The following is a 26,850-nucleotide window of genomic DNA, read 5'->3' as shown; positions in this document are numbered from 1 at the left end:
ATGACTGATTTTTACGGTGAATTATGTGAAGTATTATGTGACACCCTTGGTGCATGATTACTCTGATATTGATTTATATGCTGTTGTTTTAATTAAATATTTGGGGTATTTAGAAGGGTGTTACAAATTGCAAAGAAGATGCTTTGTCAAACATGCTGGTTGACACCGGGTCGTCACTGAATGTGCGTCCAAAGTCAACTTTGTCGAAGCTATCTTACCAAGGAGCGCCCATGAGGTATAGCGGTGTAATCGGCAAAGCTTTTGACGGTTCATGCAAAACAGTAATTGGTGAAGTGGACCTTCTAGTCAAGATAGGTCCGAGTGATTTTCAGATTACTTTTCAAGTAATGGATATCCACCCGGCCTACAGCTGTTTATTGGGAAGGCCATGGATTCATGAGGCGGGAGTTGTTACCTCCACTCTGCATCAGAAAATGAAATTTGTCAAGAATGGCAAGCTTGTGATTGTTGGAGGAGAGGAAGCGTTGTTGGTTAGCCATTTGTCATCTTTCTCTTATGTGGAATTTGAGGATGAGGTTGGAACTCTATCCCAAGCCTTATCTATTGCTGCTGATAAGAGAGTTGGGGCACCTATGTCCTCATTAAAAGATGCTCAGAAGATTGTTGAAGAAGGTACTGTTGATCAGTGGGGGCGCATGGTAGAAGTCTCCGACAACAAAGGCAGAACCGGTTTGGGGTTCCAGAAAGGCTCATCAATTTGAAGATCTGAAGATATGCAACTCAGCTTCTGTAGCGGAGGGTTCATTCATGACAATGAAAAACACTTAGCTGTTGTGCTAGAGGATGACGAAGAGGAAGACTGCACCAACTTTGTAACGCATGGAAAGACGTGCAACAATTGGACTGCTATTGATATTCCTGTTATTTTGCATCGATCTAAGTAATTGCTTTTATATTTTAAAATCCTCCTCCTATGCCTAAGGGAGAAGTGAACATTGTTTGGGAATTTCAATTTGATCATTAATAAAATTAATTCTATTCATCCACATCTTTGATGTTTCTTCTTACTCTTTGCTTTATTCTGAAAATGGTAATCACAAAAAAACATAAATAAACAATATAATTGTCCATCTACATAATATTTGGTCACAAATTCACTTCTCTAAAATCAAAATATCAAATCATTATGCAGGTTGGTTTCTAACCCCATTGAATACAATGATCATTCTCCTTCCCCAAATTTTGAATTCCCTGTGTTTGAAGCCGAGGAGGAAAGTGATGTAGAAGTGAATGATGAATTGTCTCGTATTCTTGGGAAAGATGAAAAGACCATTCAGTCGTTCAAAGAGAAGATTGAGCTACTCAACTTGGGTTCCGAATATTCTTCTTAGTTTGCTGTCTGTTACTTCTTACCCAATACCAGGAAAAAGTACCCTTATTTTTCTCCTCAGTAGAGTCCCCAGTGGATCTATTCCTCAGAGAGTTAATCCTTGATATGTTCATCTTAGCCGGTGACGGATTTTCTCTTTAATTGGTTTTCTACCCAGTAACCAGTAGTTGTAAATCCCATTTTATCCCCTTTTCAGAGTCTATCCTTGATATGTTCATCTTAGCCGGTGACGGATTTTCTCTTTGATTGGTTTTCTACCCATTAACTGGTAGTCGTAAATCCTACTTTTTCCTCCTCGTAGAGTCTAACCTTGATATGTTCATCCTAACCGGTGACAGATTTTCTCTCCGATGGTTTTCTATCCAGCTTTCGATAGATGTAATTCCTACCCTTTATGTTCAGTTGGCATATCCTTGATATGTTCATCCTAACCGATGATGGGTATCCTCTTTGACATTTCCAGGAAAGTCTATCCTTGATATGTTCATCTTAACTGGTGACGGATTTTCTTCCCTGTCGAGTTTATCCTTGATATGTCCATCCTAACCGATAACAGATACTCTCACCCCTTGTCTTCTGCCTAGTAACCGGTAGTTGTAAATCCTATATTTTCTACATTTTTCCCAGCAAGGCTATTCTTACACAGTAACTGGTAATGAATTTCCTCTCCTGGAATCCTCAGCGAGTCATCCTTGATATGTGCATCTTAACCGATGACGGATGTTCTCTCTGTCAGATCTTTATTATCTCCTTACCCAGTAACAGGTAGTAGATAATAAATTTATGCTCCTCTTGTGTTGAAGTTTATCTTCCCCAGTTGAGTGGAGTGCGCATTTCCTTAGGTAAATCATTTTTTTTCTTGCATGATTCGAGTACTTCAGTTTTATCCTGACTTACTCATATCCCCTGCAGATGTTGTTTTTTCCCCGACTGAGTCTTTCCATTTTGTATGGAATCCCTCTAGTCCCCCAGTAGTTTTAAGACGTAGCCTGGCCTACGCGTAAATCCTTTTATCCCCAGAGTCTCGGCCTCCCCATTGAGTTTTCCTTACATAATGCATTGTACTTCTGCGGATTTTCGGTCTCTCTGATTCCTTTTTTCCTTTGTGGCAATATTTCCCCACAGAACATTAACTTTTACATTCATATCATTTGCATCATGAGGTCTCTTAGGGACCAAAATTTGTTTATCTATGTTTTATTTAAGCACATTCTACTGAGTCGATCCGAAGATTTTAACCTTCACCTTCTCAGTTAGAATGTCCTTAAATAGGGGCAGCTGTAAGACCCTAATTTTGACCCTAAGATCCCTCATGTAATTTCATCATAAGCATTAGCATTGGGTTCATACCTTGGCATCCTCCTTGCCCCTCTTTCATTGGGTTTGTTTTGGGAGAGATCACCAAGCACTTTGTGATTGAATCATACTTGTACTTTATCATTTCACTAACCAAAATACCAAAAATATGTCTTCGCATTTGTCTAACTCTTTTGTAGGAAGGGCATGATTCCATTGATTCATCAAGCTCACATCTAGGGTTTGAGACCCTCAGGAACAAAAAAAAACAAAACCAAGAATTGATCCAAGAATGGTTATGAGCATCATATATGAGTCCCAATGTTCTCTACATGTTATATTAATCAAGTTTTCTTCAAGAGTTTGAGGGTGATTTGCCTTTGAAACCCTAGTTTGACTGGGTATCTTGAGTAACTTCTCCAACAAGCTATATCACCAATTGATCAAATTTCTCAAGGGAAACTTAAAAATTCATCATCTTATGCATATATTATCTACCATGAGCCAAGAAAGTCAATAGAATTGGAAGTTATCAAGTTGGTTGATGATGGTTGGCCAGATAGATTCATCTGATCAAAACTGGGTCTCTCTAGATCCTATATCCTACAATTTTCACCATATAAAAATTATTCCAAGAGAAAACTTACTCTAAATGACATTCCAAACAACTTTCATGTTGAGACCTAGAGCTAGTTGTTCTTGGAAAATCATTTTCTATGTTGAAACATTATAGGTCATTTTGTCTAAACCCTAATTTGAAAGTCAACTTCCCAAGGCCGTAACTTGCTCAATTTTTATGAGATGAAATATTTACAAGTTGAAAAATCAATTCAATATGTCTACTTCAACTTCGATGTTTGGAGTGGGATATAATTTAACTTTTTTGAGCATGTGATATGAGGTTACATTATAGGTCACTTTTGACCTATACCATTAATCAAGTGATTTTTCCAAACTTCAAAAATGCATAACTCTATCATTTCAAATCTAAATGACATGAAATTGGTGACAATTTTGAAGGTATTTGATAGATCTACAACTTTTATGAAGACACTCTTCTCATTTGAAGCTCATATAAAAAGTTAAGCAAGGTGGAATATTGAGACATATGGCTTGACACTTAGAAAAATTTTGATATGTCAAAAATTTCCAAACTTCCACCTCAAATTTCTCCAAGTTACAAACTCCAAATGGAAAAGTGTTGAACATAAAAGTTGTTCCTCTTGATCTCACCTTTCCAAAGAGCTCAAATTCATTCATTTTGGACAAGGAATGCATAGGCTGCACATGGCATGAACATGGTGTCATAACTTGGCAAGGATCAAACTTCAAATCAAAATGCACACTTGCCTTGCAATCCAAGCTGAATTCAGACTATCTAACATTCATTTGTTGACTTATGACAATGATTTTATGGGCATATGCGCACCCATGCACCCATGCATCATCGACGACCAAATTTTGAAAGTGATTTCAAGTGTGCAAAAAGCAATGGATTCAGCTATAAATAGAGCCTCATATGCTCAGCAATCAACACACATTCGCACCAGCTTTGATCCCCCATCTCTAACCCTCACTTTGGAAAGGATAAACTTGAGAAATTCATTTGAATTTGAGGTTGAATTTCCACTGTTTCGAAATTCAAATCTCCAGGAATCCACAGCCTTTTAAGCATTCAATCCTCCTTCTGCAAGCATTTGGAGTGAGATCAAGCACGAGCAAGATCAAGATCAGTTGAATCCAGACCTCCATTGAAGGTATTTTCCAGAAATTTTGATCTCTTCGATTCTCTCAAATTCTTGCTCAATTCTATTGATTCTTTGGTCTTCTGAAGTCCTACCAATGTAGGCAAGAAGATTGAGTTGTTTGAGGCCAAATCGAAGCAACTCAGTTCATGTACCTCAAATTTCAACTCCATATATCTCTCAATATACTTGGAGTTAGAGTGAATTGAGGCCAGATTCGAGCTCAGTGCCATTTTTACTTTGAAATCATGTTCTTGTTTTTAATTTTGGTGATGGTTGTAGGTGGACCAGTCCGGTGAGGTCCACTGGAGAAGAAAACCGGAGCTACAGCTTCGGCCATGCGCTGGCATGTCTCACAGCCACATGATCCATGTAACTTGTTTTAATCACGATCGTTCCTTTTGAATACCAATGTTATGGCGCGCTAACTCATGTGCACGGTGGAACGCGTGTTTCTGGCCACTTGATCTACCACCTCAATTAATGAGGGAGATCAAGTGGTCCACGTTTTTTCTGATATTTTCATTTTCATTTTAATTGCATTATTTTCAATAGTTCATATTAAATTCAAAATTGATCCAAAAAATATGGGACTTTCACCAAAAAAATTCAAATATTTTTCTCTTTCATATTCTGAATTAAAATTATTTTTTGGATCATTATTAATATTTTTCATGAATTAATTGATTTTGCATTTGTTTTTAATTGTTTAAAAATAATTTTAAATGTCCAAAAATTATGAAATTTTTTCTCCAAGGTCCTTTGACCTTGTTTGACCTATGATAAATCTCATGGCCATTTCTTTGGTGTTTTGATGAGATTTTAGGAATTGCACAAACCATATTTAATTTAAATGCACTATTTTAGTATTTTAATTTGAATAAATGCCAAATAAAATTATTGACCAATTGTCATGGCTTTTTTATGTTTGACTCTTGTTGTTGGGCCTTGGTCAAGGTTGATTTGACTTTGTCAAATTAATATCGTTGAATTTAGGGGATTGATGGAATGTACATTCCATCTCCCAAAATGAATGGATGATATTAATTTGGTAGAAGTCCTCCTTTGACCAATTTGTGTTTTGATCCATTCCCCTCCCTCTTCATTTCATTCCCCTTCTTTATGCATTCATATCATTTGGCCTATGATATCTCAAAGTCCTAATGCTAGTTGATTAAAAAATTGACATGAGTATGGATGAGATTAGGCCACACCTTTTGCATATTCTTTGTGTGTGTGGTATGTTTCATGAGCACAGTCCATTATACTATGTCTCTAACATGCATTAACACCAAAATTTTACTGCTCGGCCTCAAATAGTTGTGACTTCTACATAAGTCCAATTACGATTGCTTAACATAGTGCTAAATTTGTGACATAAAAGACATAAGCATTCTAGTTAGTGAGATTGTAAGTCTCCCCTCTTTCATGGTATTGTATGGAAACTTGGCCTTCTTTCCTTCCTTTGGAAGATGTTTTGGCTCAAAGATTCATGCTTGTGATAAGTGGGTTGAGTGTTCTCCAAAGAATGTCTTAAGATGAAAAGCAAAAGCAAAATAATACTAACTTCTAACCTATTAACTACTAACTTTTAATTTCAAGCCTTTACTTTAATTCCATTTTTCACATCATTCTAATTGTTTATGTTAGTGCAATTTTCACTTTGTCCACTTGGACCATATTGTGTGATATATTTTATTTGTGTATACTTTGTTGGTTTGTGTGGTCTTTGACCATTAATGTACATAATAACAACAAAAACCCTAAAAAAACTTTTGTGTGGACTGTTGGCTTGATCTTGGACAAATGGACTTAGAATCTAGGAAACCTTCCTAAGCTAAAGGACTTGGCCAATGCCAATTTGTTGAGAACCAAGTGCTTGCAATTTGAAATTTATCTGATACATCTTTGAAGACATCTCTAAGTTCATCTGCAACATGATCATTGTGAAGCTGTTATTATGAACCTGTGACTTGTGGAATTCATTTATTACATGGGCTATTTTGAAAAGATCATGGAATGGATAAGCTTGGATGTGGCCATCTTTATTTGATGCCTTGCTCTTCAAGATAATATAATTGTACATTTGTGTGTTGCTTGATTCTAAAAAGTCCAAAGGAATTCTTGGTTTCTATTGACATTCTTGTCTATTGGATTGCTACCCATTTGGTCAGATCTTTTCAACTCTAAACTTTTAATTGTTTACATAGGATAGTCTCTTCATCTTCTCCCCGTTTCTTTAATTTCAAAATCTCTCCCTCCATTTTTCAAAATCTTCTTTGTGTGAACTACTTTTGGTTCTAAACTTTAACCACTTTTGCAAAAAGATAGAAACATTGGCCTTATGCCATTGCATTTTCAAAATTATTTTCTTAAATCAAACTTGTAAATAAACTTAACTATACTTGACTTAAACTTTCAAAAAGCCAAAAAGAACTAACTCATTCAAACCATTTTTAGACCTTTGTGCCTTTCAAACTTATTTTTTGTTAAAAATAATGCATCCATTTTGAAATTTGTATCATAAACACAAAAATATAATTAATGAATTCTTTTCTCATCCCCTCATTCTATTTGTTTGTAAACATCACTTTATACCAAGTACATATGCACATAAAAAGGGCTCCCTAGGAGTACCTAGGACACTTTGGGTGCTAACACCTTCCCTCTGTGTAACCAACCCCCTTACCTGTAATCTCTGACATTTTATTAGTTTTGATTTGAAAAATTCTTACTTTTTGGGTTTTGTTCATACTTTTTCCCTTTTCCCTTGGAAACAATAAAAGCGCGGTGGAGACTCTTGTTATTTGATCTCTAGCTTGTCAATAGCTTGATGGTCATGAATTTCCCGATACACTTCTTTGATAATGTTTTCTAATAATTTTTGTCTATTGAGCACTAGATTGGTGCAATCTTGAAGAAGTGTTTAATATGTGCTTTGCCTAAAAAATAGGCAAAGGGGGATGTTGTTTCTTTGATTGTATAGGCAAAATGGATAACAAGATGTTTTGAATATATTGTGTGACTGTTGTTTTGCACAACAATCTCTAGCCTTCCTATATGAGGGTTACTTGTAGGACCGGCTACGAAGTCCTGGACTTTTGTGTTTTGGGTGTATGGTTTTCTGGTAAGCAGTGTTTTTGACAGGTTAAAAGGGTGTAAACGAGACTCTTGGTGAGTCAGGGAGGTAATAAAGGTAAAATGTAAAATAGAAACAATAAAGTACTGAACCAAAAAGGATAAGCGATAAAGCAACAAAGACAAAAGGTAAACATTGCGAAGATTAAATGACTTGTAATTATTAAGTGGAGGCAAAATACATTTTTGTGAGGAGAGTAACTTTTTTCTCGTAAACGCTTTGGTACTTCAGGCTTTACCCCTACTGTAAATGTTCAAATTGCCCCCTCTAGAGTTTCACCTAATATTGGCTTAAATACTAGTTGAAAATAACCGTCGAGAGGTTACAGAGCCTTCTCGTGGTGCCACGTGTTGGTCCACTTCCCCCATCTTGGCGGATAACTACCCACGACCTCTTTGCATGCCCAAGTTCCCATTCTCCGCTCAAAATCTTTCAACTTCGACCGAAGCTTGCATGAGTCGACCGGCAGACTCGTCCACCCTCCTATCGAGGAGCCTCCGACATAACCCATGGCCGAAACTGGCTTTTCCCTTAACCAAAATTTGTCAGCTAACAAATTGCCCCCCAAAAAGGCTGGCTTCGACATGAGCGAGTCGATTGAGAAGATGGCCTTTTGACGTTCCATATTTCGGATAACTGTCTTGTCATTACTCATGACTTCATATGTGATGATGACTTTTTCGGCCGTGCGATTTCCAAGATACTCAACCATCCCTAGGTCGTGGGATCTCAACCGAAACCCACTAGCTCTTCTGATTACTTCCTAGCCAACCACTTGTCAACCACCTACTTCTCGATTGTTCACCTCACTGGCTTATAAATAGTATCTTCTCCTTCTTTACACATTCTTCTGCTTCCATACTCGCGTATCCTCTTGCTTAACCTTAGACATACTTTTGAATTGTGCTTTCACACTCGGCATCTCCAAAAACCCCCAAACCTTTGCTTCATTTCCCCAATGGCTTCCTCATCTCTCGCGAAAGAAACCGTCTCTTACGGTACTGGTCACAACCCCATCGCCTTCAAGCATACTCCTAAAGAATGGATGAAAAGTATTCCTCAACCTTCATCATCCGATGAAGCCATTCTCAAGAACTGGCAAAACTAGTTGGCGATTCCTTTCGTGGTGGACACAAAATTGGTTGATTTTCACGGTTCCCTTGCTGACAACAAATCTTCTCCAAACAATGTTGCACCCTTCTTTCCTGGGTATAAACCCGTTATGCCCCTTGCTTTCGACAGATCTGTCGTACTTGACGTCAGGTTCATGGAGGCAAAAGCTAGGGTTTTTCGCTCCATGCCCACTCCTGGCAACAAAGAGTACTTGGCGTGGCTTAACAAGGTCCAGCGCAAGCGTCGAGACCAATGGTGGGGTGCTGGGATTTTCGACCTCATTCAGGTTTCGAGGTACGCCCATCGTGTTAACCCTTGCATGTTGTTGCCGTCCCTTTACTTTTTGGAAGCTTTGACTAACACCTTTCAGCTTCCATGTGGGATGCTGACACCCACTCTCTTCGACGTGGCGGCGATTACGGACCTTTCACCCTTGGGAGAGACTTTTGACCCAACTCTTTTGACAGAGAATATCTTCACGTTTGTTCAGGCCAGCCTCCTGAACTATATCGTAGACCACCACAACAAAGACTTTGTCGAAGTGTCTGACGAAGAGCACATAGCTTTCCTCACCTTGTGGCTCTCTTATTATGTCTTCTGTCCCAGTTCCCTGCAGATAGCCAAGAGTTATATTGCTCTGGTGATCAAGATCCATGAGGGTCGAAAAAAATTGTTGGGCAAACTACTATTGGCTTCTTTGTACCAGGCCCTAGGGTTGGCAACCTTGAAGCTGAAACTCCTTTCCAACACCCCGAAAACCCTGAACTTGTCGGGTCCTTTGTGGCTCCTGCAACATTGGCTAAACGCCACCTCTGAGTATTAGCTGGGCTACACCACGTCGAAGCTTCTTATGCGATTGAACAAAGACCGACCAATCGAAGGGGCGAAATTGGAATTGACAACCTTTCAGGAAACTCCAAACACCAGCATCTTCATGAAATATCTAAACATGTTCATTGAAGCGGACAAGTTCGCTCCTGGTATGACGCTGTTTGCTGACAAAATTTTTGGCCCTAAATGGTTCAAGGATCCCTTTCCTGGTAGCTCTCCCCAAACTACATCTCAACCGAACGCTATATGGAGGGCTTTTCTGACTCCAACCTTGCTGTCCTACAGGGTTGAACCAGGGTCGAAGGGATTCGGCTTCATGAGCCACCAGTCGAACCTTGTAACTTCTCAACTTGGCCTAAGCCAGATGGTACCAAAGCCTCTGGTATCTCATGATACCGATATTTTTTGGTCTGGTCGATCGTTAACAGCTGATGACCATAAGGCCTATCTTCGTTTATGTCGATCTAACAACCGTTATGAACTTCCAATTTTTCGCTTCCAACAATCTTTTCTGACAACCACTGATTTTGATGACTGGTGGAACTCCTACTACAATCGTGCCTTTTCCAGCGACCAGTTCCTCTAGAACATGGTCGATGCGCTATCCACCCTCGCCGGCGACATACAGCCTCCGCCTCCATCCGTCAATGCTCCTGACCCAAAAATCCAAAAGCCTCCTGTCGACGAAGCCCCTAAAAAGGTACTTGTACACTGACTTAGTTTTTCTTTATTTGGTATTCTGCCAATCTGACGGTTTTTTGTTGTTAGGGTCGAAAGAGGGTCATTGAACTGACTTTGGCGAAACCTCTGAAAAAACCACGGGTGCCTTCGACCCCGCCTCCGCAGGTATGACCCATTTCTCTTACGAACAAGTTTTATACTAAGAATTTTTATCACCTCTTCATATGTCTCCGTATCCAGGTGTTTGAAGAAGTACCTGTGGCGGAGGACGAAGACTTAACCGGGAGTGTGCACTCCCACATTTTCTCTCCATTGAAAGCCCCACCCAAGACTCCACCCACCCCTACGCGGAGGAAGAAGACTCCGACAAAGGTGGCTCCTGGGGATTCCCCGACAATCCAAAAAGACGTCAAAGAGGTTCCTACCCCTCGGGATTCAGAAAGGACTCTCACTACTTCGCCTCCAGTCGATCGCCAGGTATTTGCCCACACTCCCCCCATTTTGCATGGTAAAGTATTTTGTCAAGTTCGAGGCTCTCTTTATTCAATTCACCAAGAACTTGAGCCTCCGACAAAATGTTGACTTCCAAATAAACATGATACTCAACAAGGCGGAGATCGAATGGGATTCCTGTGAGGCTTATGAGCGGGAACTCGATGAATTCAAACATAAAAAGGAAGAGCGTCTCCGTCAGCGGGAAGTCTTCGATCAACAAATATCTGATTACCAAGCTCAAATCGCTGAGCTTCACAAAAATATTACTGAAGTGGAAGCGCAGAAGGCTTCTTTGGAGACAGTTGAGGGGATCCCTGAGCAGGAGGCGATTGATAGTGAGGTAATGAGGGGAATATCTCATGGGGAAAGGGCCCTCAAAATCGAGGCTGGCATCAAGTATTTACGCGGGAAGAAAATCTCTGGATAATAGGATTAAGCATAAGATAGCCGCGTTTGAGGATTTTAATTATAGGTTCCCCATTTAAATCTTTCTTCAATTTATTGTAGGCATGTCGACCATATTTGTAATGTCCTCCTGGGACAATTTCAAAAAAATCAATGAAACTTATGTTTTGATATGGATTTCTTGTAGCATAGGTTTATATTTCTTCAAGTATTTTCCATTTACTCTCAGGAGCCTTTGATCTCCACCAAGTTCTTTGACTTCATACGCATTGTTATTGTACGTTCGAGTTACTTGAAATGGTCATTCCCACTTTGGTGACCATTTACCTAAGGTTCGATCTCGACAGTCCATAGGCAAGATTACTTTCCAAACGTAATCATTATCAACAAAGGTTTTTTCCCTTATTTTTCATTTGTATACCTTGGTTACATGCTACTTTTGTCAGATCAGCATTTCGACCGCAACCAATCTTTCTTCGTCTAAATCAGACAACTCGTCGAACATCATGTTCTAGTATTGCTCTGACTGAAGATCATTCTGACGCTAGACTCTGATGGGCTATAAGCATATCTCCACCGGCAATATGGCATCATGACCAACCGTTAGTAGAAAGGGCGTCGCGTTCGTCGCCTCTTTTGGGGACGTTCGGCATGCCCATAGAATTTGGTCCAAAGTCTTGTGCCAATTCTTTGGTTTTTAGAAACATGCTTCCTAATAAAACCTATTATTACTTTGTTGGCCGCTTCTACTTGGCCATTTTCTTGTGCATAGTAAAATGTGTAGAGGTAACCAACCTGAAACTCGTTTCACCGATAAATTCCTTCATCTTTTGTCCTACGAATACTGACCCTTGATCCGTAGTAATGGTCTTTGGGATACCAAACCTATACATGATATGTTTCTGAATGAATTCGATCACCTCTTCTTGATCCATCTTTACCAGAGGGACGTAGAACATTTAACCCATCTTGGCCTATTTAGGACGTAGTGCGGAGACTGTTCAAGTGTAGACTTGGTAACAGTTGTTACGCGATACTACACTCAGACGAGTTTCTCTTGAGAATATTATGGGTCGATGAGTCAGTCATCTTAACCTGTAATATCTGATAGATGGAATTAAGACTCTGGGAACTGTTTAGAACATGATCTACAGGTTTTTATCCTTAGTTCACTCCTTTGGGATGGTTCTTACCCAGACTCCATGCTCGTGACTTACAATAAACCCTTGATTCTTGGTTGATCCAATCAAGTCTACAACTTCAAAATATATTCTAGTAACCGTGTTGCAATCATAAAATATTTCAGCAGACTCCCCTTAATGCACTTATATTCGCGCGTGACTTGCTTTATTATCAACTCCGAGTCTCCCCTTACTTCAATTTGACTGGCTCCCTTCCCTTTCAAAAGATGAAGACTGACTATTAAGGCCTCGTATTCGGCTTCGTTATTGGAACACTTTTCACTGATCCTGTACTTAAACTTCGTCGGACCCACCTGAGGGGATAATATTAATACCCCGACTCACATTTCCTCTTTGTGACTCGATCCGTCGAAATATAGACGCCATGGTGTGGTGTCGACCATGTTTAGGGGTGATTCGACCATGGCATGATCCACTATAAAATCCGCCATGATCTGGCCTTTCATGGCTTTTAAAGGCTTGAAAGTTAGAGAAAACTCTGCCAACGTCAGTGCCCATTTCCCAATTCTACTATGTAGAATAGGCTTAGACAACATATGTTTAATAATATTGTAATGAGATGAAACATAAACATCATCTGGTTTAATATACTGTTTTAATTTCATACAGGCAAAGTACAAACACAGATATAGTTTTTCTATGAGACTGTACCTAGTTTTAGCATCTACCAACATTCTACTGAGGTAATATATGGGCCTTTCGACACCATTACAATCCTCTTGGGCTAACATTCTCCCTATACTTGTATTAGATGCAACAATATATAAACTCATACTTTTATTTCTACTAGGAGGTAACAGAATATGAGGCTTGGTAAGGTACCCCTTGATCGCGTCGAAAGCCTCTTGTTGTTCAGGGGCCCAATGAAAATCACTCTCCTTTTTAATTTTAAGTAGCGGCGAAAACACCTTTGTTTTACCACTTAGATTCGAGATGAACCTTCTTAAGAAGTTTATTTTCCCCAACAAAGACTGGAGTTGTTTCTTTGTAGATGGGCTTTTGAGGTCTAAGATCTCCTTCGTTTTGTTCTGATTGATCTCTATACCTCGTTTGTGTACCACAAATCCCAGGAAGTCACATGCGTGCACCCCGAAATCACACTTCAATGGATTCATTTTCAATCCATATTTCCTCATTCTATCAAACGAGCGTCGAAGGTGATCCAGGTGCCCTTCTCGAGATAACGACTTCACCACGATGTCGTTGATATATACCTGCATGAACTTCTCAATGAAGTCATGAAAGATGGCATTCATGGCCCTTTGGTAAGTTGCTCATGCATTTTTTAAACTAAACGGCATGACGACCCACTCGTATGTCCCCAGCGCACCAGGGTATCGAAACGATGTCTTGGGGACATCTTCTTCGGCAATGAGAATCTGGTTGTAGCCAGAGTATCCATCAAGTAGGCTCAAATACTCAAAACCTGCAGCCGAGTCGACCAACATTTCCACCACTGGCATCGAATATTCATCCTTTGGCGTGGCGTTGTTTAGATCTCTAAAATCTATACAAATCCTAAGAGTTCCGTTTTTATTGATGATGGGCACTATGTTAGCTAGCCATTCGACGTACCTTGCCGTTCTTATGAAATGACTTTTTAGGAGTCTTTCGATTTCTTGCTTGATCTTAGAAGTAACGTTCAGAGCAACTCGTCGAGGTTGTTGCTTCATCGGCTTCTTCCCAGATTGGATAGGCAGTCGATGCTCTACTACACTTCGATCCAACCCTGGCATTTCTTCATAATCCCAGGCAAAACATTCCTTGTATTCGGTCAATACCTCGACTAGTTTTGCCTTCATCTCTGACCCCACCTTAGTACTTATGTAGGTTGTTCTTTTTGTGGTTCCATTTCTCAGGTCAATCTCTTCAAGGGGATCTTGCGTTTGCATCTTCTAGGACTCATTTTGTGGGTTCTTTTCGAACCCCAAAGGCTCATTGTCATAGATACAATCAAGCCTCCGATTTTCTGAAGTTGTTGTCTGGTCTAGTCGACCATCATCTACATCTTCGACCTCACAGGCCAAATTATGGAGTCTCTTCCTTTCCAGAATTGACTTCCTCTTGTTTTCAGCCAAATAGGCCGAAATTCGAGCCAGGCTTTCTGACTCAACAATCATCTTTGTCGACTGCTGGCCACCCCGTAGGTGGAATTCCCGTCTCTGATCACGTGTCTTCCTCGTTATCCCAAACGAAACCATGATCAGGGTCCAAGTTCAGAACTCGACCAGTATTGACAGAAGTATAGGATCTCGATTCGTCATCACATGGCGCTATATTCTCCAAATGTTGGTCAAACGACCTCTTGGAACCTCTATCGTCGACCCAGTAACAGCTTTGGTCGGCTTCAATACTCTCTACAATGTCGTCTTTTCGCCAGATTATAAGCCTTTGGTGGACCATTGAGGGAACAACCCCTATCTCATGGATCCATTCTCGACCCAGGAGCAAGTTGAAGTTGGCTTTTGTATCTATTACCATGAATAGTGTTGAACGTGTTCTCGTGCCCACCGCGAGATCGACCTAAACCACCCTCATTATATTGCTGGTTTTCCCTTTATAATTTTAAAGGACCATGTTATGTTGTCAGAGATCTTCATCGCCCTTTCCCATTTTCTTAAACAGAGTATAGGGCATTAGATTGACTGCAACACCTTCGTAAACAAAAACCTTATTCACCGCCATTTCATCCACCTTAGCTCTGATGAGCAATGGTTTTAGATGGTACATCATCCCAGGATTAGGCCTTTCAAACATTTATTTCTGCTCTCGCACCACGCTTTATTCATGACATAGTAGCATAAAGGCTTTCCTGCCTCTATTTCATATGGTACAAAGTCTCCCTCTATTTCGGAAACTTCATATACCATGTCGTATTCAGCTGGTAGTACCGACACAATGCCACAGTTTACGACGAAATCATCACCATAGATATCTTCGTTGTTTTCGTCATACATATCCTCATCGAATTCCTCATCAGATTGAGGAGAATATTCAGGCTTTTCTTCCTCTGGTTGGGGAGAATACTTCGGCTCCCCCTCCTTCAATTTTTCCTCGTTTCATGGTTATCCCTCGATCTCTGACCAACATTCCATGTTCTGAGTAGCTATCACCGCCCTCTTTCCCGTTGAGTCGACGGTCATGGCCACTCTCTGATTGGCCACCATTTTTGCAAGTCCTTTGACCTTTGGCATCTGTTCCTTTTGTCCAGTAGTCTTCGAAGTCTTCGACTGTGGAATGGTAACGACTTTCCCAACTTTTTTGTTTCACTGGTGGCGTCTTCACTGTGTCCTAGTCACTGGATTCTTTCCTTTGTAGTTAGGAGATATTGTGTAGCCTCTTTTCTTCTCTGGAGACGTTGCCTCTTTCTCTAACACCCTCCATTTTGGGTTTTTGCCCCCTTTTGATTGACAGATTCTATCCATTTCTCCCATGGAACATCAGTTGGAGGAATGAATGTCTTTGGTCGGGGATGCTGAAACTGTCTTTTGTACTCTTTGTTCCATTGAGGTGCTTTGTGCCTGTCGAACACGAATCATGGGACAACAAGCTTTTCCTCCTTCACGACCTTGTTGTCGGCCTCCAGTCTTTCGGCGGTTCTCTCGTCGAACACCACGTTGCACTTCGGGCATAATAGAGGTTTTGATCCCTTTTCCTTGCACTTCTCCTAGAAGTCAGACAAGCTTTCTCCAGGCTAGGGATAGGCCGACTCGGGCCTCCTTTGGTCTTTGTTTCCAAAACCTTCAGTAGTTTCGACCATCATCACTTCAAATGATTCAGCTAACGAGGTTGTGTTAAGAACCTCAATGAGACCATTATTAGTATCTACCATCATGCACTCTGGAGGCTCTGCATATAAAGCTTCTTCCACCTTCAAAGGGTCATAATCCACCTGCATTTTTGGCCTTTCGCCAAATTGGAACCTTTCTTCTTTCAAAGCTTTCAGCACCAAATCCCTAAAAAGAACACATTGGTGAGTCTTGTGACCAAGGAAATTATGAAATTTACAAAATCCCATTTTCTTCTTTTGTTCTAAGGGAGGGTCTTTTAAACCCTGAGGGACGATAATCTGACCATCTTTTACCAATAGATCAAAGATCTCGTCGCACTTAGACACGTCGAATGTATATGTCTTAGCGACGTATTTGTCTGTTCTCTCTGCTCCTAAAGGGTTTTTCCCATTTGATGGCTTCAAAACCTTGCACGCATATGAAGGTTCGGGCTTAAGTTCCTCCATGTTAACCTCACTCTTGTCGATTATATCTTCGTCGTCGGAAGAGCCTCCTTCGACCGCGATGTAGGACACCTTCTCTTTCTTATGATATCGGCCCACCTTAGACTTCTCGGCTTTCAAGCGTTCGATACGTCGAACCCTATCGGCCAATTGGGCCATATCCCTAAGATACTGAGTATCCATCTTCTTCCTTATAGAATAATCTAGACCCCCAACAACCATCTCGACTAGTTCGTGTTCAGGGACTTGAGTAAAGCATCGCGCCTTCAGTAGTCTAAACTTGTTCAGGTACTGATCAACTGACTCATCAACCTTTCGCTTAATTCTAGCTAGTTCCTTAAGGCTGACCTTTGATTGTCCCATGTAGAATTGTTCATGGAATAACCTCTCCAATTGTGTCCATGTTTGAATCGACTGTGGAGGTAGCATTGTGGACCATGTAAACGCATTTTTTGTAAGGGAACTTGGGAAGTATTTTAACTTCAAGTCCTCATTGTTCGCTATGTCACCAGCTTCGGTCTGGTACCTGGCCATGTGTTCAACGGTGGATTCTTTAGTATCCCCCGCGAACGTAGTAAATTTAGGGACTTTCCATCCCCTTGGCAATTTTGTCTGTAAGACAAAATCTGGTAGAGGCGAGGAGTACGTCGGACGCTGGAGGCAAGGACTTACTCTATTTCGCACTATGATCCGTTCGACTATAGCCTCTAGGTTTTGTTCCCACATGGCTGCATCGTGTCGAACTTGTTGAACCTCCTGGTCTGGATCCTGGTTACGGTTAACGAGTACCATGGGGGGACTTCGTGCCACCCTTGGGATGTGTTCGAATTCCTGATATTCTTGTTCGATAGTATCGTCTGTCATCTCCTCTTGTCGAATCGGTGTTTCTGGTCGAGGAGGAGGCGTGGGATTTTGATGCACTTGAGCCCTTGGAGCTCCCAAAAAGTCTTCAATCCTGGTCATTTAGGTTGCCAACTGTTGATAGCTTTGCGTTGAATCCTAGATCAAGGGCCTCAAAATAGTACCCATTTACAAAGTTAGCATGTGTACCATTTCATGGTTACTTTCGTCCATCTGTTGTCTCATAATGACAACAAAGCTTGACGTAAAAGTTGGGATTGATTGGGATGTCAATCTGAACCCTGGGGGTCGACCAAATGGGGTTGCCAAAGGTCCAAACCCCTGATAACGAGGGAATGACGATGACGTGATATCGCTGTAAGTCGAACCGAGGTTATGTATATTTTCCATAAACTTCGTCGGCATTCCCAATATTCTGTGTATGGGAGTCGTGTAACTCGGCATGTGTTCCCCCATAGTTCCCATGGTCGTCGGTGTCGGCGTTTGTGGCTGACACGGTGTCAGAATTTGTCCTACAAACATTGTTGAAACCGTCGATGCCATACTGAAGCCGGTGTCAGCGGCTTGGGGCGTCGTTGTGTCTCTCGCCGAAGACGTTTCTTCGTGGGGTCTAGGAGACGTCATTTTTTCACTATGCAATCGCATACAACTTAACACTGTCGAGGTCCCACTGGGTGTGCCAATTTGTTGTTTTACGCAATAATCTCTAGCCTTCCTATATGAGGGTTACTTGCAAAATCAGCTACGGAGTCCTAGACTTTAGTATTTTGGGTGTATAGTTTTCTGGTAAGTAGTGTTTTTGACAGGTTGAAAGGGTGTAAACAAGACTCTTGGTGAGTCAGGGAGGTAATAATGGTAAAATGTAAAATAGAAACAATAAAGTATTGCTCCAAAAAGGATAAACGATAAAGCAAGAAAGACAAAAGGTAAACTTTGCGAAGATTAAATGACTTGTAATTATAAAGTGGAGGCAAAATACATTTTTGTGGGAAGAGTAACTTTTTTCTCATAAACGCTTTGGTACTTCAAGCTTTACCCCTACTGCAAATGTTCAAATTGCCCCCTCTAGAATTTCACCTAAAATTGGCTTAAATACTAGTTGAAAATAACCGTCGGGAGGTTACAAAGCCTTCTCGTGGTGCCACGTGTCGATCCACTTCCCCCATCTTGGCGCATAACTACCCACGACCTCTTTGCATGCCCATGTTCCCATTCTCCGCTCAAAACCTTTCGACTTCGACCGAAGCTTGCATGTGTCGACCGGAAGACTTGTCCACCCTCTTGTCGAGGAGCCTCCAACAGAACCCATGGTCAAAACTGGCTTTTCCCTTAGCCAAAATTTGTCAGCTAACAATGACACCATGGTGTGCGTGCTATACTGATTGGATTCTCATGCACTTCAGATTTATTCAAGCCCAAGGTTTAAAAGAAAGATTTGAATTAGTTAAGAAGATTTGAAAGGTTGGATTTGAATTAAAGAAGAAACCTATTCATATGATGATAAAGATTGGGTAAATTTTATTTCATTAAGACTAGTTTTCTGTTCTAATGTTCTAAGCTTCAGTTCTTATGTTCTGGCTTTTTGATCAACACATGTGTTCATGGTTGTTGTTGGTAGTTTCTACTCCAGGTTTTGTGTGTGCTAATGTCTGACACGTTCACTGACTGTGCTCATGGCTAATACTGACTTATTTGTTGCTAAATGTGTTAATGGAGCTTTGCCATATTGTAGCAAAAAGGGGGAGTCATAGTGTGTAGTGGATTGGTGTGAGTATTAACTTGACTACTGATTTTACGATGTATGAGGATATTCTGCTAACCTGACATATCATGTTATGCTTAATGCAGTCTGATATGTATGGTACTAACTGATCTGGTTTCTGTGTGCATACATGCTGAAGCATCTAGCCTAACATATGGCCCTTAACTACTATGTGTGTTGATATCATTGTGCGTTTGTAGTAGCTTTTGGCCTTTGACTACTGACTACTAACTGTATGTACATGTATGACTAACCAATCATGAATGATTGCATGTCAACTATATTTGGGAGCATCTATTGTGTGTCAACTGACTATTGTGTAGAAAATGTCATGCTACTTATATGTGTTTCTGTTGCTGTTGTATGCTCTGATGTTTGTGCTTCTGGTGCTTCTGATGTTTGGTCTGAGTATGATATATCCTTGATACTCAACCGTGTTTCTACTTGAAGAGTTGATTTGCAAAAGTTTGTCAAAGGTGGAGATTATTGGTCCTTTTGGTTTTGGCTACATTATGCAAAACAACACGGAGCTTGTTCGAGACGTTTCTGGTGCAGAAGGTACACATGTGGAACACGGTGTTCCAATATGTTTGCTCCAAAAGTTGGTCTCTGGAAACAGACATATGGTATTGCAGTTTTAGTTCAGAACTATTCTATCCAAGATTCACTCTACAAAGAAGATCTACAATTCATGTAGAATAGTTAATTTTGATGTATTGATGCAACATGTGGAACTCGATGTTCCAGCATGTGTGTAGTGTGACATCTGGTTTTGGTCAACAGACCATGACGGATGTTGTTTGGTGCGAAATTTTTGATTGAATCTCAATCAGATTTAGTGCATATTATTTGGCAATGTTTGTGTGAATTTTCTGATAGCTATTAAAGATCAAATCATATTTAAATGGAGATTTAAATTTGAATTTGAAATATAACAAATCATATCCTTTGTTAGAGAGGTTTATGGAGCAAATCAAATCCAACTAATTTAGCTATTATTCTGGACGAATTAAATACATAAATCCAAGAGGAAAAAACCCTGAAGACTTTGCTATATAAGGAGACTCAATTCTGATGTTTTACTTGAGTGTTTTGTGCACAAGATTAAGCTCTTTGTGCATAGGGTTTTTGAGTTTGTTGTTTCTTGTATTCCACGCTAATGTCCGCATAAGGATTAGTGTTGAATCTATTGTTATACACCACGTTATGTTCAGTAATTTGACATAGTTGTTGGTTTGTCTTAGTTGAGTTGTAAATTCAACAATCAATAGAGTTATTATTGTGTTGATCACTTGGGATTAGTGATCTATTTATTGAGTGTGTCACTTGGGATTAATGATTAAAAGAAAGTGAGAGGGGTTCTCATGTTTAGGGGAAGACCTAAATAGAAAGTCATTAGGATTAGGAAGAGAAATTGAACACCGTGGGATTGATGTTCTTATAAGATTAATTATAATAATTTGAAGTAGTGACGTATATGTGGTTTCACCGAGTTAGGTTCTCAATCTTTTGTATTATTTACATTGTGTTATTGTTGTTGTTATTTTACTGCCTTACTTGTTTAATAAGTTGGATTAGTTGTCCCAACGTTGTGTCTAACATTTATCCCTTCAAGAATATAATTTCATTTTTATTTATTAGATTTTTTTTTGTTCATACTATTAATGAATATCAATTTTAAAATACCTTTTATAATTTCTCTTTTTATAGAATCATGATTATTATTTTTGTCAAAAATAATGATTATTTTTTTAATAAGTGTGAAAATGTAAAAACCTTCCTTATAATAATAATAAAAAAAATGGAATTAATAGATATTTTGAGACGAATAGGGTACAGTGTTATTTTAATCAATGTTCATTAAAAGCAGAGTACTATGTAAAATATTTTTTTAATTAAAGTTGGACTATTCACATTCAATAGAAAGAGAAAACACTATGTCCCACTTGAATAGTAGTATCTTTTTATTAACCTATGTCCCACCATAATAATAATTTATGAAAGTAGAGGAAATATAAATGAAAACTATGATATTTGGCAGGTGAGAAGGATCTTATCTTATATAGGAAGGATTTGAGAATCCAAACATATCTGGAAATTGTAAAGTACTATCAAACCCTAACCACCAAATATACTTTGATTTCCTTGTTACACTATCTTTGTCAACCCCACAAAGATAGTATACACTAATCCTAATCTAAGTTGGTCTTTTGGTTTTGATCTACAAATAATTTCCTCCCATCATGAAAACAACCTCAGAAATTAGAAGATTCATTACAAATTGCATGATCCTTTGTGTGTGAAATAGTAGAGTAAGTGGAAGTGGATATTATAGGATTATAGCATGGAAGAAAACAAGAAGTGGATGCATAAAGAGACTGAAAGACAAAGAAGACAAGAGATGGCTAACCTCTGCACCAACCTTAGATCTCTTCTTCCTTTAGAGTATATTAAGGTAAGCACTTATTCACACAAGTAGTTCTCTTTATTATGTCATTTTTATGTGTTAAACTCATATGTCTACTATGGAGGAAAATACTATTCTCTGAAGAGTTATGAAGCACAAAGAGTGGAAAGACCGACGGTTAAGTCGATACCAAGGAATAATTTTAAAAATGAATGTAATCACAAGTATCTGTTTGACTTCCAAATACTGACATAGATACACTTTTTTTTAAGAGATGTCGGTGCTATATACATGGTCAGAAGTAGGTTTTAAATAAAGTATTGTAACTGTAGTTTGTGATTAGTTAACAAATAATTTATGAGGCTCTATATTTAACAATGGATTAACTGTGAAATTTTTGGATCCTACGCGGTAATTCATCTTCCACGTCCTTAAAGATGACTCTTTGTCAACATATATTTTTTGATTTAATGATTGGATTATGAACATAATTAGGGAAAGCGCTCGATTTCGGATCATGTGAATGAGGCTATGAATTACATCAACCACCTACAAACCAAGGTAAAGCAGTTAGAAGCTAAGAAGGAAGAGTTAACGAAGAAGATGTCTAGTTTGAATACAAATGTCCCTCAAAATGACTCTAGTAGTAGTTCTACCAATCTTCAACCTTGTGTTATTGTTCAACCTTTCCCTGGAGGAATTGAGATTGTGTGCAGTTACAGCTTCAACAAGTGTTTGTTTCCTTTGTCAAAAGTGCTTTTCGTGGTGATTAATGAAGGGCTTAATGTTATAAGCTGTACTTCCAACACAATAGATGGCAGATTCATATACACCATACGATCTGAGGTATAATATTTCAATTTATTTCTCACTACCATGCAGTAAATATGTTTATATACAGTGTTATACCTATATGTGAAAGTAGCACAAATTTTTTACAATAATATACTTTATTTTCTGCTTTCATTATTTTAGTGACTCTTATTTCACTCATTCATGCAATTAATGCATTTTCCAAATAAAGATTTGTTATTAACAACTTAATTTAGTTCTAATCGAATAAGATATATTTTTATCATAGACTCATGTTTGGTTTGCCATCTAATACTCATATTGCGGACCGGATCACGTGATGTTGTTGCAATATTGCAGTTGCAACAGTACCCACACCCACACCAGACTGCAATTACGGTGTAATCCAAATTACACTACAGACCGCGTTATAACACTGCAACGGTCTTATGATATCCCTTCAGCGGCCTCATTATGAGACCGCATATGAAAATTAAGGAGGAAATCAAAGCAGTGTGAAACATAAAATAAATGATAAAGTATAATATTTTATGTTCCTAAAGAATAAGTTTATGTCGAAACCACTGCATCGCAATTGCCACAACAGCAAAGGTCGCAAACACATCTGTTGTTGTAGCTGCAACTGGAATTTAAAACCGTGAGAAACTCTATAAAAACAGTATCATTTGTTCTAAAATTGGTTATTAACATTCATTTGTATATTTCCTTGAAGGATCCGACAATGACTGGCATTGATTACTCTGAACTGCAAAGAAAGCTTACAGAAGCAATATCATCTTCAAGTAATTTATAGATTGCTATAATATTTTGTGTGCATGAATAAAAATAGTTTAGCATATATATATTTGCTTCTGAATGTTCTTGTTTTTATTTAACCATTTTGCAGGTTTACCAGAGAGTTCATCAGAACCAGAAAATTGGCAATATCTTGAGAAAAATGTATATTTTGAAAGCTTCTGATATCTTATCATATTTGTGCACTAGTGTTTTCTAATCAGAAGCTAGCATGATGAAGATTAAAATTCGCAGTGGCATGCATGCAATACTCGTCGAACTAATTCATATCGTTTTCATTAGAAGTTAGAAACAAGCTAGTCATTCAAAAAGTCCATGTTGATGTTCAATGTATTGATTGATAATACATGTATTTTATGCGTTTACGTAATTATCTTCTATAGTAATTATCTTCAGGTGGAGAAAAGTCTTTCATTGTTCACGAGAAACCTGTTGTTTCTAATTTCCTTTCGGTCATTCAAGGTCATACAAATTCCTTGAATTGAGACAAGTGGAATTGCAAGTTTGTTAGGATGGTATTTTCTCAGTGTCGATGCTTATCATGCTCTTTTAGCTACTTCTAATTCTTCCAATACCTCTTACTCTACTAGTTATTCCTCTTGTAAACATTTTTATAGCCACCACAAGATCGTTTGGTCAGTGAAAATCATCTTCATAAATATCTTTGTTCTTCTACGTCTATAAAAACCACTAAGTGGTCATGCAAGTAGTTTGCCAATTTGTATAAGGAGTTATGAACCTTTGCTTTTTGATATTATTGTAGATCCAATCTCTACAATTTAAATGAAAATAAATAAGATATATGATTGGACATAATAAGGTGGAGCTAAACCTGGGTGGCAAAACTATAGTCCGAGAACACATGGAGCTTCGGCTCTACCTCTCGGCCACAATTAGTATATATAGGAGAGATTCCAACTCCTCCGCTTTTTCACTATATAGAAAAGACATTTCTCATTGGGTTGCCTTATAAGGTAGGGTGATATGGTAAAACTGTAATTCATATCGCTTATAATATATTACCAAAGTGATAGCCACTGGATTTCACATCGGGCCTACAGTGAAACATATGAGATATCTTCTATTTTTCACATCGGATATGTAGTTTAACCGATATGAAATCCATTGTATTTTTGAAATATAAATTTTATATTTTTACATATTCTTGGTTATATCTGGATAAAATGACAAAAACAAAAGTTACATATATTTAAATGGCACATATTTTGTACTATATACGTAAAGGGCTACATGACCAAAATTAAAACAAGCCGACCATAACCTCCCATTCTTTTCTTAGGTCAAATTTTTTTTCTTAAGGAAGTTATATTATTTATAAATTCAAAAACAAGCCATGTAAAAAAAAGAAAACATGAGAGGACTCTTTGTCCTCACCAAAGATCTCTTTTCTTTCAAGAATTATGGTCGCTCCCACAATGGAACGAGTTTCAATTAAACACTTACTTTGCATGAATGACCTTGCCTTAAATGGACCGAACCCATAGGGAAGAGATGACGTATTTATGACGCTCCTAATTATAATGAACCCATGCCCAACGCCTTCAAATCCTATATGTACATTTGCTCGAAGGTGTATCCTAGAAGTCTGTCGGAAGAGGTAACTTGTTGGGGACCTGGTAGAAAGAAAAATGAGCTTCCAAGGTGCAGGGTTTTACCAAAAAAAACGATCCCATAAATCATCCTAGTTCTTGGTGAAACCACTAAACCTGGGAACATCCTAACGCAGTGAGATTAACCCCTAATCCCAAATATTTTCAAGCGAGATATACACCCAACGAATAGGTGGAAAGAATAGTCGGCAAGATGACTTTCAAAATTGATAGTCATCCTAGAGCTGAAATTTTATTAAAGCCCAGACACTTGGATGAAGTTGCGAAGGGGAAATCTTTAAGAATCGTAACACTTCTCACAAGTTTATCCGAGTAAATATGAACTCATAGAAAAGGATAGAGAACTCCCCGAAGCTACTACAAATCATTTTTCCTGGTACTATGGGAAGACAATCCACTTCTATATTAGCCTCTTCCACGACTAAAGAGTTATCCAAAGAAGATGGGGTTCCCAATATCCCGAAACTCACCCAACTATATTTGCTAGCATCAACCGACTCCATAAAACATGTACTTGTTTGGGCACCTCATCAGCCTAACAGATAGTCGGTGGCTTGAGCCAATTGATATTAGCAGACTGAGTTAAAACTTTGAGATGCTCCGTAATCTCCTCGTCGCTTGGATCTCGGCCAAAGTAAAACCTATTAGTATTGATGACGGGGCGAGCTTCTCCCTGTTCAAATTAGTACCTTAACCTTCAATGGGGCTAGAACGAGAGAATGAGAGTTACCGAAGACTATAGAGAGAGTGAATGTAGAACTGGGTACACAACCGCCTCCGAGACCTTCGTCAGAGAGATGCTCGTCGAAAGAAGATTCCTTGGTAGACGTTTCCCTATCAAGAGAATTTCTAAAAAACCTCTCTGACTAAGAATTATCAGACACATTTATTATAACAAGAGTAGAATGATTTGTAACAAAAAGGTTGGATTCAGAACTAGTAGGGGTTCTGCCCTAACAAAGGGTGAGGAACAAATACGATCAGAATCACTAGACAGACTTACAGGGTAATTGCTTATGTGAGTCACAGTCAAAATAAAGACTAAAACTAGGAAAATGAGTTCAAGGTAAAAATGGTACCTGTAAAAGATGAGATCAAATGAAGAAAGTGAATGTTAAATACAACCTGAAGAATGTCATATCCTAAAGAGAAAGCTAACACCTCAGAAAAAGATTTATGAAGGAATGGATGATTTCTCTCACAAAAATATAATTGAGGTTAAGTTTAAGTAAATGGAGAAAAAATAACCAAGAAAACCAATAAACCTTTATAAAGAGGAAGTAAGCAGCGAGTCAAATAAAAAATATGTAAAGTTAAATCAAATATCAGGTTTTACATTGGAAATACAAGCTAACTTGAGTGCACTTGAATTCCTAGAGATCATCACCATGCTCTAACCTGTGAGCCTAGTGTCACTTGCTTGAGGGCAACTCCATTCTCATTCTCATTAGTGTATGGGATGGAGTATATTTTTCCAATTGAGATTGAGATTCCTTCACTCAGGGTTATTATGGAGGCTGACCTTGATGAAGCTGAATGGGTTCAATCTCGGTATGATCAACTGAATTTGATTTAAGAGAAGCGTTTGACGTCTGTATGCCATGGTCAGTTGTACCAAAGATGCCTCAAACGGGCTTTTGATAAGAAAGTTATTCCTCGTGAGTACCGCACATGAGAACTTGTGCTTAAGAGATGTTATGTTATTCACTCAGATCCTCGAGGAAAATGGACCCCCCAACTATGAAGGACCTTTTGTCATTAAGAAGGCTTTATCAAGTGAAGCCCTAATCCTCACCACAATCGATGGAGAAGATTTGTCATCGCCAGTGAATTCCAACATCGTCAAAAAATATTATGCCTAAAAAAATGATGATAAAAGCCCGCTAGATTGACTTTCACAAGATCGATCTAGGCAAAAATGGTTATCCCAATGGACCAAAAAATTAATCGTCCATGCAAAAGTTAGGGATCAAATAAAAGATATAAAGCTCACTAAGTTAAAAATCCGAAAGGGCGACTTAGGCAAAAATGAGCATCCGGTGGACGAAAAAAATATAAAATGTTCAGGCAAAAGTTAGGGATAAAGGCA

At 38.8% G+C, this 26,850-nt stretch overlaps 2 protein-coding genes across 2 annotated transcripts; one reads left to right on the top strand and one right to left on the bottom strand.

Annotated features, from left to right (window-relative positions):
• Positions 1-15,952: 15,952 nt before the first annotated feature.
• On the bottom strand, positions 15,953-17,455 carry LOC127103431 (uncharacterized). The gene has a single exon (XM_051040694.1). It carries the CDS (start codon positions 17,453-17,455, stop codon positions 15,953-15,955), a length of 1,503 nt encoding a protein of 500 aa, XP_050896651.1.
• A 3,692-nt stretch (positions 17,456-21,147) lies between these two features.
• On the top strand, positions 21,148-23,803 carry LOC127130610 (transcription factor bHLH36). Its single transcript, XM_051059588.1, has 4 exons — positions 21,148-21,570; positions 22,018-22,368; positions 23,048-23,117; positions 23,222-23,803. Exons 1-4 carry the CDS (start codon positions 21,460-21,462, stop codon positions 23,293-23,295), a joined length of 606 nt encoding a protein of 201 aa, XP_050915545.1. The 5' UTR covers positions 21,148-21,459; the 3' UTR covers positions 23,296-23,803.
• Positions 23,804-26,850: the final 3,047 nt, after the last annotated feature.

The sequence above is a fragment of the Lathyrus oleraceus genome, chromosome 1 (assembly GCF_024323335.1).
Source record: "Lathyrus oleraceus cultivar Zhongwan6 chromosome 1, CAAS_Psat_ZW6_1.0, whole genome shotgun sequence".
In the NCBI taxonomy this organism is placed as follows: Eukaryota; Viridiplantae; Streptophyta; class Magnoliopsida; order Fabales; family Fabaceae; genus Lathyrus; species Lathyrus oleraceus.
This window is presented reverse-complemented; position numbering and strand designations above follow the sequence as displayed.

Coding starts and splice junctions, on each gene's coding strand:
- LOC127130610 (XM_051059588.1), top strand. CDS start 21,460: ATGGAAGAAAACAAGAAGTGGATGCATAAAGAGACTGAAAGACAAAGA. Junction 22,369..23,047: donor TATACACCATACGATCTGAG/GTATAATATTTC, acceptor ATTTCCTTGAAG/GATCCGACAATGACTGGCAT. Junction 23,118..23,221: donor AGAAGCAATATCATCTTCAA/GTAATTTATAGA, acceptor ACCATTTTGCAG/GTTTACCAGAGAGTTCATCA.
- LOC127103431 (XM_051040694.1), bottom strand. CDS start 17,455: ATGACCAGGATTGAAGACTTTTTGGGAGCTCCAAGGGCTCAAGTGCAT.